Genomic DNA, 17,103 nt, shown 5'->3' on the forward strand with positions numbered 1-17,103 from the left:
TTTGTTGCACATTGTAGCATGTTGGCAGCATTTTTGGCCTTTATATTCTAGATGTAAGTAATATCCTTTAGCTGTGACAAGCAAAAATGTATCCAGACATTGCTAAATATTGCTTGGAGAATGTGAAAATGACCCTAGTTGAGAAACATTAAGCTTCTGATTTGTTGATGAGTAAAATTTATAGTTTTGCATGTGGCTGCCCGAGTCCCTAAAATTATTATATATTTTTATATTAGAGATATCTCTTCCAATTAAACCATAAAGGTAATTAAATTCACTCAGACAGTCTTGAATAATTGTTCCTAAATTCCATCTAAGGAAAAAAAGGAAGGTATTGTGAAGAGAGAACTCAGTCGAGGCTAAATCCAGTACCATGGAACTCGAGAGCATATTGAAACATTGCAGTCAGTGACTATTTGCAGTATGCTAGTTATTGCTATTTTGGGAGGTATTTTTAAATTAGACTTTCAACCTTCTGCACATATTGTCATGGATCGTGTGATTTTACTCAATTATTAAACGATAATGGAGACAGTAATGTGACCCACTGCACTTACTTGAGGTAATTGATTATTAGTTCTGTGAAATTTCTTAATGCATTAAGCCTTTGTTTACTTATTTTTTAAATAAGGAAAATAACAGTTGTCCTCTATATTGCCTCCCTAGTTCAGTGTAAGTGAGGGGTAAATGTTAGCTAATTTTATATTGGATCTATTTGGCAATTTAAAGAATGTTAATTAGGAAATTTTAAAAAATTCAGAACTATAAAGAGGTACTCACGTAGTTTTGGAAAGTGTGTCATTTATGGGCACAAATAAAAAAGATGTGTAGGTAGCTGCATCCTGTACAGCAAAGGAAGTTTTAAATATACCCAGCAATTTTGTTGTCCTAGTTGGCGCATGGTAGCTATCAGGAGGTAACTCAACTCCATATAGTCAAGGAAACGCTATAGTTGCTCCCTAAAGTGATGTGTTTCCATGTCACTATGGAACACTTGAAATCGCACACATGTGAACATTAGGGTGGGCATATCTTGTACAGTAGAATAAGGAAGAGGTTTTCATCAGAATCCCCCTTTTAAAAAAATGCAGATTTTCAATATGACTGCAATAAAATTCCTAAAGATTTTGTGGAGTAATTAAGTTGAAAATCCATGAAAGTTCTTCTCATTAACATAGTTATAAATATGATAACTTAAGTAAAAATTAAGTTAATTTGAGCCACTCAAAGTTACTTTGAAAGACAGATTTAAAATGTCAATAAAATGATAATTTAAATTTCTTATTAACCTAAAAAAGAAGTACCATCATTTTTATTTATGCCAATAAATTGAAATATAATGTCATTTTCTCACTAAGGTTTAAAGGAAATGAAAGCTCTAAATAATCAAGTGAAACCAAGAGCAACTTGTCTGACAGCTATTAGCAAAAATAAATAAGAGTATTCACCTTCATGAATCAAGGCAAGGGCACGAATAATTTCATGGTGCAGAAGCTCTAATGAGCCCACCCACTCTATGTGCCCCGAGCTGTAAGGTCACTAAACTAATTTTAAAAAGGTACCATTAAGGCAGGTAGAAGCTTACAAGACTCATTTAACTGTATGATAAAAGAGATATGAAAGGGACCTATTGAATTAATCAGGTGGAACATTAAAAAGCTTATATGGCAATTTAACCTTGATAAAAATACATGGGAGAAATACAAAGGAATTTGGAAAATTCTCTTTCCTTGAATAAGGCATCAGTTAGCTATTCAGGTTATTAGGTTGAAGGAATGTTAGGAGCTCTTTTAAAGGTGATAAAGTCAAGATAATGTTGCAGATTTTATTCTTACGTAACAAACCCCCTCAAAACTTGGAGGCTTAAAATGTGAACAATTTATCATTTCTCATTCTTCTGTGGCTTGACTGGGCTCAGCTGCGTGGTTCTGCTCCACATGGTATTGGCAAGGGTCATTCACTTGGCTTCATTCATTAAACTGAGCTGGAAAGTGCAAGAAAGGTACGTGCACGTTTTTGGAGTATTGGTGCTTCTCCATGTGGCCTATCGTATGGCTAGGTTGGGCTTCCTCGTGGTGTGGTGATTACAGAGTAATTGGACATCTTTCATGGTGGCTGGTTACCAAGAGAAATGAAGCAGAATTTTTCTGTCCTCTTAAAGGCTAGGCCAAGGACTGGCAAAAGTATTAATTCTGCTACATTCTAGTAACCAGAGTAACCACAAACCTACCTCAGAATAAAGGGGAAGGGAAATAGACTCCATATGAATAGCACCTGTGTATAGCGATAGAAATGATGTGTCCATCTTTGGAAACTTCTGCTGCAAGTAGTGGTAGCATGCTATAGATCCACTAGGAAAATCAAGCACAAACTCTTTACAAAATAAATGTATCTTAGTAAAATAAATTAGAATAACTAGATAATAATGGCTAACACACATGAGGTTAATATGTGCTTTTCAAAGATTATCTCATGTAATTCTCACAGCAACACTTCCAAATGGTATTTTATTAACCCCTGTGATACAGATGAAGAAACTGATTGACAGAGAGGTTGAATAATTTACCCAATGGTACACATTCAGGAAGAGGTAGAGTTAGAATTTCAAACCAAGTTGTTTGACTCCAGGGCCTATGAGTTACGTTCATAGGGCTAATATTCAAATGAGAGAAAAGAAGTAATAAATAAACATATAATATGTTGAGTGGGTGCTACGAAGAAAATATGAAGTGTAGTTGGAGATGAGTTGTCAAAAAAAGGTCTTAGCACTTAAAAAACACTGAAAGAGCAAACAATTCTCTTTACCACCTGAATTGTAACAGCAATCTGGAATTGCTATAAAGTACACAACATGGGAGAAGTCTTAAACAACAGTTTTTATTATTTATAGGCCCATTGCACGCTGTCATTAAATACCAATATGTACAATCAATCATGCATTCATTGATTTAATAAATACTGTGCAAACAAAATAGAAATACAGAGATGGGTAAGACAAGTCCTTGGGCCTAAGGACTTTATAACCTGGTATTTCACCCAACTACATGATAGCATAAATAATGTTTGCTTCTGGTTAAGTATTCCTTGAACATTGTAGATCTACCAAAGAAAATTAAATACAAACCTCTTTTTAAAGTGAATTTGAAAAGCAAAATAAATTGGAATATATAGATAAATATGCTAAAATTTGTCATATGTACTTTGTGGGCTTTGCATGTGTTATTTCATTCTCAGGGCAATCTAAGACGATCACTTTTACTGTCTCATTTTACAGAGAAGAAAGCTGTGCATTAAAGAAATCAAATACCTTTCCCAGGGTCACACAGCTAGTAGCAGAGCCTGGATTTGAATCTGGGTTCTGATTTTTAACTGCCATGACAATGATCAAAGCTCAAAGTATGATCTCTGTGTTAGAATCATCAGGGTTGCTCGCTAAAAAAGCCGATTATCAAACCTCATCCCAGACCTACTGACCCAGACACTGCAAGTAGAATCCATCAAAATGCAGTAGTTACTTTGAGAATCATGAAACTCTACTACACCGTCTGTCTTCCTATTCATGGAAACCCTCTCCTAGTATATAAATGTGAAGAATATTTCTATTTCAAACCTGTATTGATAATTGTCTGGAAGATCATTTTCCTGGGAATATATTATTGATGAGACTGCAAAACAGAAGTAAGGTATTGGATTGATCTTTTCACTGAAGCTAGGGAAATATTGATGTTCATTGGTTCCAGAGAAGTTCAATGATTTCCAATCTGAATTAACTCCCTTAATTTAACAATTTTTTTTTTTTTTTTTGAGAGTGAATGTCCCTCTGGGCTTCTAGGCCACATAGTTGCTAGAGAAATTAGGTACTTTGTTGCACTTGAAAACATTAAAATCTTTCTGACTACTTTCACTGAGCAAAGAGACCTAAAATGCTTTAAATTTGCAACCTTTCAGAAAATAAATTCTAGTGATTATTTATGACTCAATCTTTCAGATTTTGACAGTGAAAGTGGAAGGTTGTCCAAAACACCCTAAGGGAATTATTTCACGTAGAGATGTGGAAAAATTTCTTTCGAAGAAAAGGAGATTTCCAAAGAACTACATGTCACAGTATTTTAAGCTCCTAGAAAAATTCCAGATTGCTTTGCCAATAGGAGAAGAATATTTGCTGGTTCCAAGCAGGTAAAAAAAACCTTAAAAAATAATTGCTACATGGAAATTCACTATCTATTCTTTTAATTGTCAAAGTAACTCTAGTCTATAATAGATGTATTAAATAAATAAATAAATATATTTTGCTTCCAGTGTAAACTTCCTGCTGACATATTTATTTTGGAATGGAACATTGCATCTGACGCTTTAAAGATATAGTAAAACTTATTTTATATATACAGTTACTAGTTGACTTATCACTGTTTAAATTATTTAAGAAAGGTAAATATTAGAGATAAGTGTGTGTGTGTATGTGTGGGTGTGTGCGTCCCTGTTTATGTACGTGTGTGTTCTTAAACAACACTGAGAGAGTTTATTAAGCAAGTTCTGAGAAGATAGTGAGTTTTCAACAGAATTTTAAAAGCATTTATGGCATCATAGTGGATGCCTAAGTTTTAGCCTATACTTTGGCTGTCCTACTGCTTTATAAGCAAGTGGGAAATGTTATAAAGTAATATGATGTTGAAATGTGCAAATTACATTGATTGATGGATGCAGCCAATTGTAAAAATAAATATACACTTTTTTTCTAGGACATGTATTTTTCAGGATTTATGTAAGATTGCATTTGTCTATTCATAACTAATTATAATAATTTATGTATTAGTGCACAGGGATTACCAAAAATATTTCATGCATCTACATCTGAGCATGCATTTGAATTGATTAATGACCTCTGAATTTTTGGTGTAGGAAAAACATGTGAAACAATGTTACAAAAAGACTACAGTTGCTTGGAGTGGTTACCTTCATTGATTTTAAGCAGTAAAATCATTTGCTCAACATTTTTGGGTATTCTGTGAGGCTGTATAACCATAGTGTCCTTTTGCCTTTAGTTTGTCTGACCACAGGCCTGTGATAGAGCTTCCCCATTGTGAGAACTCTGAAATTATCATCCGACTATATGAAATGCCTTATTTTCCAATGGGATTTTGGTCGAGGTTAATCAATCGATTACTTGAGATTTCACCTTACATGCTTTCAGGGAGAGGTGAGTGTTTAATGAAGACTTAATATTTAGAGAAATTAGGGAGATGGCATATGAAAAGTAATATGCCATTTTCTCAGAGTTTACTTGTTTGGAAGGCAGCTGAAGAATTAGAAAATAAGCTCATAAAACCTTGGAGTAGGCAATGTAAAGATACACAAGCACATATAACCTCATCCAATTTGTCAGGAAGAAAACTCCTTAGGTGCTCACTCAACTCTTGGCCGTGATTACATTGTAGGGAGTGTGATTATCTCTTTTCTGTTGCACAGCCACTAAGCCATTTACAAAGAAAAGAGCAAATCCGGTGTTTATAATGCTAACTCTTTCTTCTAAAATAAATAGAGACATTTTGGTACTGCAAAGGGAAAATACCATTTTGGGGATTAAAATTAGCTTTACACAGGTGTTACAGGTTTCCAAAATAAACCTTATCTTGATTGGAATTAATCAACATATAGGTAGTTACATTGCATTAAAAAGTTCAGAAAGTTTTGGGTTTAGCACAATCAATTTCTTTTTGAAAATTATGAGGATTGATTTATGATTCTCTTTCGTCATCGGTTGAGCCTATTAAACTGCTTAACAGCATCAACCTGAAATGGATCTTAATCTACAGGGGATTTAACTGGTTTTATTGTAAAGTTATGGATAAAATATTTAATAGATATGGATGAGGACTCATATCATTAACAACCCAATACTTTCTTTCAAAATGAGTAGATCTGTATTACAATCACTTGTGGTGTGTGCAGTAGATTTTTTCCCTTTAATTTAGGAAGCAGTTAATAAACAGCTCCATTTGGATCCATTTAAATTTCTTTTAGAACGAGCACTTCGCCCAAACAGAATGTATTGGCGACAAGGCATCTACTTAAATTGGTCTCCTGAAGCTTATTGTCTGGTAGGATCTGAAGTCTTAGACAATCACCCAGAGAGTTTCTTAAAAATTACAGTTCCTTCTGGTAGAAAAGGTAAGGAAATCAATTTAAATGCTTCAATTGTAACACTAAAGAAATCTAAACTTAAAAACATTTATGTATATAAACAAAAAACCTTTACTTTAAAGCTTTGTGACAGTATGAGGTTTAGACAAGACGTTGAGCTCTGTTTTCAATCATGTAGGCTGTATTCTTTTGGGCCAAGTTGTGGACCACATTGATTCTCTCATGGAGGAATGGTTTCCTGGGTTGCTGGAGATTGATATTTGTGGTGAAGGAGAAACTCTGTTGAAGAAATGGGCATTATATAGTTTTAATGATGGTGAAGAGCATCAAAAAATCTTACTTGATGACTTGATGAAGAAAGCAGAGGAAGGTATGTTTTGAAACAACTTACAAATGCGTTTAAGTGATCCTTCAATACTTACAAAATGACTTTTATTAAACGTAAATATTCTTATTCATAACGGATGAGTTGAAAAATAGTATATTCAATTATAGGGACTGTTCAGAAAACTGGATTATATTTATTATCAATAAAATCTTGTATTCTAGATTCAGAAAATGTTTTTGAGGGTTTGAATGCTGGCTCATTGAACAACATATCCTCATCTGTGAAATAGGAATACCAACCACATCTATCTCATAGAATTGTTATAAAGATTCAAATGGACAATACATGGATGTAATTTACTAACAGGTCTGCCATATAATAACAGCTTCAGCTTCATGAATGTGGCAAAAGCAGAGAATAGATAACTTTCTAGTCAGATGTCTGGTAGTCTGCAGCAGTTCAGAATTCTACAAGTGAACGTGGGAATAAATTTTTGAAATTCCAAGTAGATAGATATTAAGTGAATCTTTAAAATGTTCTCAAATTTTCTAGAGAAATCTAGGATTGGTTAGAAAGGGAGGGGTTAGAAATTATAGAAAATATTCCATTATTTTTTCATATCAAAACCACAGATTTATGTATCTCCTTAAATGTTGTTTTTATTTAAAAAATGTTTTATTACTTTTCAGGAGATCTCTTAGTAAATCCAGATCAACCAAGGCTCACCATTCCAATATCTCAGATTGCCCCTGACTTGATTTTGGCTGACCTGCCTAGAAATATTATGTTGAATAATGATGAGCTGGAATTTGAACAAGCTCCAGAGTTTCTCCTAGGTAATTCTTTTTGTTAATTTGAGAATAAAAATTAGGATGTATTTTTCTCCTTATAATTTAGAAAATAGATCTCATAATTATATTGTCATAGATTTTTACTGTCTTCATATATTTGTTATAATGTTTTTTATTTGGAATGATATATTTTAAAGGAATATCATGTTACACATCTGGAATTTGCTTTGCATATAATCATGTAGACTAGGATCAAGATGAGGATGAGATTATCATGGAAGCACAAATATTTATGAAATGTATCTTTGTATTTGCCTTAATTGCCAGGGATGTGGGAGGCAAATAAGAAGGTTTTCAGGTGAGTTAAGTGAAGCAGCCATATTTTATATTTAAAATGACAGAATAGGTAAAGGAAGCACACCTCAGTGTAGTCATAGCAGGGGTTTTATGACTGAGTGTGACAATGCTGAATTCTCATAGAAATATTCATAAAAAGCCTTGAAATTAAGAAGTCAGAAGTGTCACATGGTGATATACTCAAATTCTTTTTTTTTTTTTTTTTTGGTATGCTGAACAATTTACATTTGTTGGTTCCATGAATTCAATCAGTTATTTTCAATAGAGGATGATGGAAATCATTGAATTCATGTAGCATGTTTAGGTGTTCATTGAGAAAAGGTGAAGTCATGGTAACCATGTTCCAATATTCTCGTTTGTATCTTGACTTCCTGGACCTGTCCCATCATTGTACATGGATTTTTAGGCCTAAAAGATGTTTTTAAAAAATGCTCATACACTTCAGAAGATGAAAAATGTATGCATTATAACTACTTTGGGAAAGAAGCAGTCAACATAAGATATGTCACTGTATGTCATTCAGTAGATTACATGTGTGGCTTCTCATGTCTCTCAGAATAAAAGCTAATGTCTTTACAAGGCCTGTGATGCCATGATCTATCTGACTCCTCGGTTATTGTTTGTTTGTTTTTTTTAAATATATTTTATACAAATTTATTTTTTTAATTGACAAGTAAAAATTGTATATATTTATGGTGTACAACATGATGTTTTGATATATGTATATGTTGTGGAATGGAGAAGTTTAGCTATTTAACATATACATTATCTCAAATACATATTTTTGTGGTGAGAAGTTTTAAAATCTACTCTAATAGCAATTTACAAGTATACAGTATGTTATTATTAACATTAGGCTGATGTACTCAAGTTTTAAACATTCCAGAGAGTCATTGAGGCAACTACGAAATGCATTAGACTGATTTAATGTAAAGCATTTAAAGACAATTTTGACCTTACTTTGTTTAGTTTTTGTTGTTGTTTAGTTTAATTTTAATCAAATTACCCCAGAGATAATGCCTAAAATCTAATATTAGGCATAATATTCTTAGCAAAAAATTGTCCAAAATTTGGGACATGATATTTAAAGCTAAATAAACACCTTTATACTTTTCATATTGGCATTCATTGGGAAGTTTAGGATGAATTTAAATGCTTTGGAACTGAGGAAGTTAATATATTAGTAATAGAGGATTAACACAAAATGCTGAATCGTCAATGCTGAATCCTACATTTTAATCAACCCCAAACTTCAAGGTATACAGGAAAGTACCAGACATAGTGCATCCTTCCTCTGAAGAAATCCCAAACTGTCAGACACAGATTCCTAAAATATTTCTTTGTCCTGCATTAAAATGTGTTTCAGATGAATGGACACGTTTTGAGTAGTGTATGTGGAAACGTCATTTACAAAGTCTGTTTAGTTGGCCGGGCGTAGTAGCTTACTCCTGTAATCCCAGCACTTTGGGAGACCAAGGCAGGTGGATCACGAAGTCAGGAGTTCAAGACCAACCTGATCAAGATGGTGAAACCTCGTCTCTACTAAAAATACAAAAAAAATTAGGCGGGTGTGGTGGCGGGTGCCTGTACTCTCAGCTACTTGGGAGGCTGAGGCAGAGAATTGCTTGAACCTGGGAGGTGAAGGTTGCAGTGAGCCGAGATTGTGCCACTGCACTCCAGCCTAGGCGACAGAGTGAGACTCCGTCTCAAAAAACAAAAACAAAACAGAAACAAATAAACAAAGTCTGTTTAGTTACACAGATAAGAAAATGTTTGTGATTACTCTCCCTTCTCTAGACCTATGTCCCATAAATCCATAAATGCCATGTTCATTTACAGAAAGCAGTCTAGATAGGAGTTTCTCAGTCTTTGAGCTATTGCCATTTTGGCTGGGATGACTGTTATCGAGGTGCATCGTAGGATGTTTGGCAGCATCTCTGGCCTCTACCCACTAGATGTCAGTAGTATCTCCCCTTCTTCCCTCAGGTGTGACAATCAAAATGTCTCCGGATGTTGCCAAAGATAAGGGGCGGGGTTGAGTATCCATGATTTAACAAATTAGGTGTATCCTTCTAAAAACATTTTACAGGTAGAGACTCCAGCATCTTTATATTAGGGTAATCTGGAGAAGGTCTTGCCTTTCTCCGTTTTCCCTCTTCCCATTTTTATTGTAGGGCAGCAGTGCATTCAGGCTTTTTGAAAACTCTCTTTTTCCCAGATAGCAGTTACTATTATGCAGTGACTAATACGACCCACCTTAATAGATATGAATAGACTTGTTTTGTGAATATATTTTAAAATATAAATGTATGGGATTTTGTTCATGCATCTAAGAAGCTACAAGGTACATTTCCTCTTTGTGGAGCTATTTATTTTTCTGGAGAGCCAAGACAGGTACTTCTACTTCTGTGGTGTAATTTGAGGGGTTAGGAAAATTTCCTTGCCTTCAATTTTCCTTCCAACCTGGATATCACAAATACACAATAGTAGTCCTTAACTTTATTTTTGTTCTCAGTCACCTGAAAGACATGACAATCCATACTCTATATTAATGCAGCAGTGATTCTCAAATAGAGAAGGGCTTTAAAAATTAGAAATCCCTACTCCATCTTGAAATTTTGATGTATCTCCCTAGAGTATGTTACTTCTCTATGCTCCATTACAATTTCTCTTTATTGTTGATAGCTGTCCAGATCGAGGGGAAGCAGAGCAAGATGCATCTATTATATGTTTCCATCTCTCCGACCCATTCTCTCCCTTTCCCCTCTACTTGCTTTCTTTCTCTTTTCCCTCTTCTGTTTACCCGATTCTATTTCTGATTCCAATATATAACAGTTTCCCCTGAAACTCTCTCAATACCAACAATCCTAACTAATGGTTTTTAAAAGTCAAATATTTATTAAGTACTGGAGGGATAGAATGAGAGAATACCAAGACTGATAAGATGCAAATAATACTTTTAACATATTTACAATCTAGTAGAAAGACATGCTCAAACGAGTTAATTATTTTAATATACTCTGTCTCTGAGCATAAAATATAATTATATATGCTCATTATGGATGTATAAAAAATAAACAAATAGGTAGAAGCTTTCCATAGATGTGTAATTTCACCACTTGGAAATTACAAGTTGTTATAGACTGTTTTGCGTGTATTCACTTATATCCATCAAGTGACTACATTCCAAGGCACTACATGAGAACCATAAATATTGTACAAACAGGATTTGCTGAATGTCGTTGGAGAGTAACAGTCCATGGGGCTGATTGTGATCAGTTTCTGAGGCAGGCCTCTATTTCTTGGTATGTGTTGGTCCCTGTAGGCTTGATAAACTCCCTGGAGGTGGAGATGATGGAGTAGCAGAGCTCATCAAGGGTATGGAGGCTTGAAGGTACAAAGCATGCTCAGGAAATTTTGGCTATTCCGGTTTGTCTAGAGCACTTGTTCTCAACCTTACCTGCTCGTTACTAATTCTACTAAATATAGAATTAAAAGAAGAAAAAATCTGATAACTATTTTCTCCTGGGACTAATTAGATCAAAATCTTTGAACCCAGACATTAGTGTTTTAAAAAGCTCCTCAGATGTATTGTTTAGCCAGGACTGGGGCAGGGAAAGCTACTGAACTCATCAAGCCTTGAGAATGAGAAGAACAAGAAGAGAACTTTAAAAGGATTTAGGGGCCACAATATGACTGTGGAGCTGAATTTAGATTTGGTTTCGTAGGCAACATGGAATAATTTGTGTGTGACCAGGAGAATGACACAATCAAAGTGGAATGATAGGAAAATTAATTTTACGAGAGAGAGAGAATGAGTTGGAAGTAAGGAACTCAGGAGGCCTCTTGGGACTCAGCAGAAGGCTCTGAGGCCACCAAATGGGTGTGGTGGTAGTGGAAATGGAGAGGAAGGGAATGTGAATGAGGCTGCACAGTGAACTGCCAGTGTTAGCCGTGGGGTTAGACCGGAGCAAGACTTAAAATGGTTCGTCAGTTTTAACTCCAGAAAGACCTCAAAAAGAGTTTTGTCTTGTTATCATCAGCTATGTGGAAGGTAGAATAAAAACTTGTTAGGAGAAAAGATAATAAATGTGGCTTTTGATAGGCTGTGATTGAGTTGGAAGGGCATACCAGTGAAATATCCAACACAAAGTTAGAAGTGTAGAAGAGCACTTAGGAGGTGGCTATAAGTGAACATGTGAAAATTATCTACGTTAGAGGGATAGATGAAGTCACAGAAGTGGATGACATAATTGAGCAGGTTATATGTAGAGGAAAGATGGGAAGGTTGAGGACAAAATCTTTAGATGTATCTTTCTCGGAGTAGAAGGAAGAGGAAATGTTAAAGGAGATTTGATTCAATGAAACAAGTAGATCAGATTTCTATTCAAATATACAACAGATACAATTAAAACAGATATAATTTATTTAGTTTTTTTTTTTTTTTTTTGCTTGGACAGATTAATTTAAGTGCTTTGTATTTTATTTTCAACAGGTGATGGCAGTTTTGGATCAGTTTATCGAGCAGCCTATGAAGGAGAAGAAGTGGCTGTGAAGATTTTTAATAAACACACATCACTTAGGCTGTTAAGACAAGTAAGAAATTCAGTAATATAATTATATTAAATTACACATTATTAATCTGCTGGAATTCTTATTTTGTGTACAGTTGTGAAAATGCAAAATAATGACCACATTTCTACTTGAGTTTAATTATGCAATTCTAGTTTGTCTTTTCTTTGTAGAATAGAAAGTTTTGTGTTATTTCTCCTGTTGAGAAACAAAGCACTATATTCTGAGAATCCTTATAATTGTGATGCATAGTATGTTGTAAAAAGACTCACTTACCCTCCTCTTTTTACTTTAGAACCTTACTGTTCAAAATGTGTTCCATGGATAAGTAGCCAGGCATTATCCAGGAGATTGTTAGAAATGTAGAAACTTGGGATTTTTCAGCGCCATGTTTTTGTCCCCGGTGCTCCACAGTAGTCAGACTCCTAGCTGCCTCCACTTGCTTCCAGACCTTGAAGCCTAGCAAGCTCCTGACTTCACCTTCTATTTTCTTCAGAGTGTTTATCTTTTACATTTCTGGTCTAGGGAGAGAATGATTTTTATTTTTATTGAACATGACTTCCGTGTGTTCAGAGTGAAAGAAGAAGTTTAACGCATGACCTCACATTGCTAATTTGATTGAAGGTGAGAAATCTTAAACCAAAACTCTCACTGATAAGCTTGCACCTTTCTTTTCTGGATTTATCCACTTCAATAAGAACCGCTATTGATTACTTGCTACAAAGATGGAAAAGTCAGCACGCTTATCCTATTTCCTACTTCCTGTCCCTGCCCACTTCCTAAAATTTAAAATTGGTTAAATTAGTTTTCCTCATATATAACAATTATAACTTGGAATGATTTACAAAACTTTTGATTTTTTAGTACACCAATACTAGACAGCATGGACTGACTCCTTGCTATGTGAGATGAGGAAAATTACTGCCATTCTTTCTCCTCTTCCCATCACCTTCTCACGTTCCCTAATTTGTTCTATTATTTTTATGTAGTGAAAGTTTATAACGTTTATATTCTGTTCTGTGCTCATAATTAAATTGTTCACATTTTGTCTATAGTTTGGTTCTGAGGACAAAACCAATAAATGCCATTTATATATATTTTTATTTGTACAGAACCAAAATATTTCTACTTTTAGACAAAGAAATGCAACCTTCTGTCACTAACTTCTTTTCCTAATAGAATAGTAACATTCCAAATAACAAAGTCAAACGGATCCTCTATTGTTATGTATTTATCATCAGTCTATAAAAATAAGGGCATATTTTAATTCAGGCCACATTTTTACCCTGATTTTAAAAAAATTGTTTTTAGAGACGCAGTCTCACTAGGTTGACCAGGCTGGTCTGGAACTCCTGGCCTCAAGTGATCCTCCCACCTTAACCTTCTGAGTACCAGTGGTGATTTATTTTATGTAGCTTTTTGAGGTTTTCTGATTATATATATATATATATATATATTTTAAAAAACATACTCAGGAAAAGATATTTTCATCATGCCTTCAAGTGTTTCTAAGTTCTTAATCATACAGTTTGTATAACAGAATCTACTTTCTTCTTGAAGACATTCATCATTCAGCACATGACTTACTGCTCTAAACAGGAGAGATGGATTTTTAGGCTGCTTGCGCACTGATTAATCTATGAGTTAGTTTCCTTGCCCTCTTTGATTATTCTGAATGTTTCTTGGATTCCATGCCTTCTCTTGGTTGAATTGTCCTTAGTTTTTGTTGAAGAATATCTTTGAATAATTTTTTTTAAGAAAAGGTGTTTGTAAGGTAAATGTTTTCAGTCCTTACATGTTAAAAATATCTTAATTTTGCCTCCCATGTGGTGGATATGTTATCACACTTTATATTTTGGGAATCTAGGTTTGAAATAATTTTTCTTCAAAATTTGAAGAAAATTCCGCTGATTTTTAGTGCCCACTGTTGCTAAAGAGAAGTCTGCAGTCAGTCATGTTTGCTCCTATCTAAGCTACCTTTAATTTCATTTTAAAAACTGAAAATTTGATCTTTTGAATTTCATTTGTTTTCATTGTTCTGAACCTTCACAAGTATATGTTTGTGTGTAGGTTGTTTTTCATTCCATCTAATTCATTTTTTTGTGAAAAATTATCTTCTGTGTATTCTCTTCTATTATTTATTATTTCCTCCCTAACCTTTATTTATCATTTTTATTGACAGCTACTATGTACCAGGTTAGGTGATAGGATATATAATATACATATAGTAGTAAGCTAAACCCAGTCAAGCCTCTCCTTCTCTGGAGCCTATATCTAGTTACTTATGATTCATTATTGCTTGCCATTGTTCCAAGAGTATATATTAGATGACAAGCCTTCTGGGTCTATCTCATCCATGTTTGAGTTCCCTCTTCAAGTTTTATCTATAATTTGTGTTACTTACTTGACTATCTCTTGCAGGTTTCTAGTTTGTTTTTCAGAATTGCCTCATCTATTATTTAGTTTTCTGCTGAATTTTGTTTTGATAATCATATTTTTCACTTCCAGCAATTCTTTCCATCGCCTCTCCTTGTTCTTTTGTAGCCATATTTTTGGATGAAATACCCTCAAGTGTTTCTGTTCACATCAATTGGAATTTAATTTTTTGTATTACTTGCATTATTGCTGTTTTCTCTGAGGTCATTTGCTCTATGGGTTCACCTTGATTTTTCTCTTTTATATTGTTGGTTTTCCCAATTGAGTAGTTTTGGATGACTTCATATCTATGAAGTGAGTACTATATTGATTATCAAAGATAACTAGAATGGGCATTCTTCACATTTATGTAGGTTTGCTTGTTCAAGTTACCACTTTCTGAACAAGAAGGTAGACCATAGACTTTTAAGGGCTATGTACTGCTTAGGGATACTCTGTTTTTAGGTTACATGGGCAGGGATCACCAGGACTGCTGAGACCATACCTAGCAAAGGAAGGCAGGCTAACTATAGTTGATGAGCTTAAAAAAAAAAAAAAAAAAAAAATAAACAAAAAAATCTCATAATGTTTTAAGAAAGTTTATGAATTTGTGTTGGGCCACATTCAAAGGCATCCTGGGCCACATGTGGCCTGCGGGCCACGAGTTGGACAAGCTTGTTCTAGATACTTCAGACTCTGTTCTACATCTCTTCATAGATCAATAACTTGCTGCAATGAGCTTATCAGAGAAATTATCTTCTTTTCATCCATAAAAAAAGTCATGGGAGGTACTCACTATAGGATTGGTTTATTCCAGTGACTCTGGCCAATTTTCTTTAAAATTCCTTTAACCTTGTTATATTGGTTTAATTTCTTCAGAATGACTTTTCCCATTGTGGTAAACTGGTTCTAGGCTTCACAATTACTTATTCCAAGTACAGGAGAAAAGAGGGCACCTCTTTTGAGGACTTGCATTTCAAAGGAATCAAATGGCCTACATAATAACCCATTAAATAAATAAATGTCTCTCAGCCCCAGTTGAGTCACCTGTGCTTTTCTCAACAAGCACTATGTTCAGGGCAATGCTCTGTGCTAATTGGCTTTAGGTCTCTGTTACCGAACTGATCACTGTGGCCCTGAGGGTGCTGTTACTTAGAATATTCTCACCTTTTCTGAGAGGCTGATGTTGGGGTCAGTTCCACCTGAACTAAAGTCCATGGGCTGCATGGGTAAAGGTTGAGTACCTCAGCAAATATCATGGAAAGGAAGGGGAATATACACTGTTAGTTAACAGTGGTTTACTCCTGTACTCTCTCTTGTTTGGATACTACTGGGTATTTATTTCTTTTTCTGAGTCTTTATTGACATTAGGAATGAGAGATAGAAATAGGGTGAGAGAGGAAGTAAAATTCAATGCTAATTTTTCCATCTTATACCAGAACTCAACTGTATTTCTGGAATCTATGTATCCTTACTTTTCCTTTGATTTATTACAAAAAAATTCTTAGTGGCTACACTAAAAATTTTGTAACCTTTAAAAAATACATAGTTACACTACTTCAGTTACTCTGAGTAATAGAAAATTTCATGTGTGTACAAAATATCCTGGGGGCATTTTAATTATTAGTAACTACAGTCACAGTGTAGTTCTAGAACCAAATTAAACATTTTGCATATAGAAGCTTATCTGTGAAACAAATCTGGCACAATCTCTTTTAATGTGTAGGTAATTTGTTATATAAATTGATTTTTTAGCTTTGTTTGTTAGTTGTCAGCATGCATTTCAAATTTTACACAATGTGTTTGGGGAACTCTGATGGAAGTCAGTGCATTAAAAATGTCTACAGGGCCAATTAGTGTATAGGCAGGGAGGCAAACTAAGGGAATGGTGGAAGAAATTGGAAAAAAAAAAACCAAAAAACCGATGTGCATAATGTGCTTCTTCTCGTAAAAAAAAAAAAAAAAAGACAACAACATAAAGAAATAAAAATGACATTTGATGGTCATTCTGCCAGTAGTCATGGGGCAGATCTATGTTACACTGTACTATTATGCTCTTTTTTCTTTGCAGTCAGTGAGTTGCTTTTCCAGGATAGAAAATTTGGATTAGGCCTTTGTCTGTGCCTGTGAAAATAAGTAGAGCTAACTTAACTCGTTGTCATCAGTTTTAACCAACTGAGCTAATCAGACATGGGCTTTAAAAAAAGATTTTATCTACTAAGCAAATATGATCACAGTCTGAAACTTTGTTCTTGGAAAATCCCCTCTCAGGGTGTTCAGCCTTTCTTCTTCAGTTTGCAGAATTCTCCACGTTTCAGTTTCCTGATAAATCAGTGGGTGCTGCTACTCCACATCTTTGAAGCTGGTTGTTAAGAAGCAGCACTTCTACAGCGATCACAGTTTAAAGCATGAATCAATTTAATGTCACATAAGCTATAAATTTCAACGGAGTTACAGTTTCAGAGTAAAGTGCAACATACAGTATAAAGTGAATCTGGA

At 34.5% G+C, this 17,103-nt stretch overlaps 1 protein-coding gene across 23 annotated transcripts in view; it reads left to right on the forward strand.

Annotated features, from left to right (window-relative positions):
- The window catches only part of LRRK2 (leucine rich repeat kinase 2), a 145,856-nt gene that overhangs the window by 88,449 nt on the left and 40,304 nt on the right, over nucleotides 1-17,103 (forward strand). For all 23 annotated transcript variants that reach the window (XR_004175965.1, XR_004175966.1, XM_031650155.1 and 20 more), the window contains 6 exon segments: nucleotides 3,989-4,176; nucleotides 5,043-5,197; nucleotides 6,022-6,168; nucleotides 6,320-6,511; nucleotides 7,159-7,305; nucleotides 12,113-12,213. Coding sequence is in view for 21 of the 23 variants with exons in the window: in XM_031650155.1 (XP_031506015.1) it covers nucleotides 3,989-4,176; nucleotides 5,043-5,197; nucleotides 6,022-6,168; nucleotides 6,320-6,511; nucleotides 7,159-7,305; nucleotides 12,113-12,213 (930 nt within the window). In the remaining 2 variants the exon portion in view is untranslated.

Source organism: Papio anubis, chromosome 9, assembly GCF_008728515.1.
Source record: "Papio anubis isolate 15944 chromosome 9, Panubis1.0, whole genome shotgun sequence".
Lineage (NCBI taxonomy): Eukaryota > Metazoa > Chordata > Mammalia > Primates > Cercopithecidae > Papio > Papio anubis.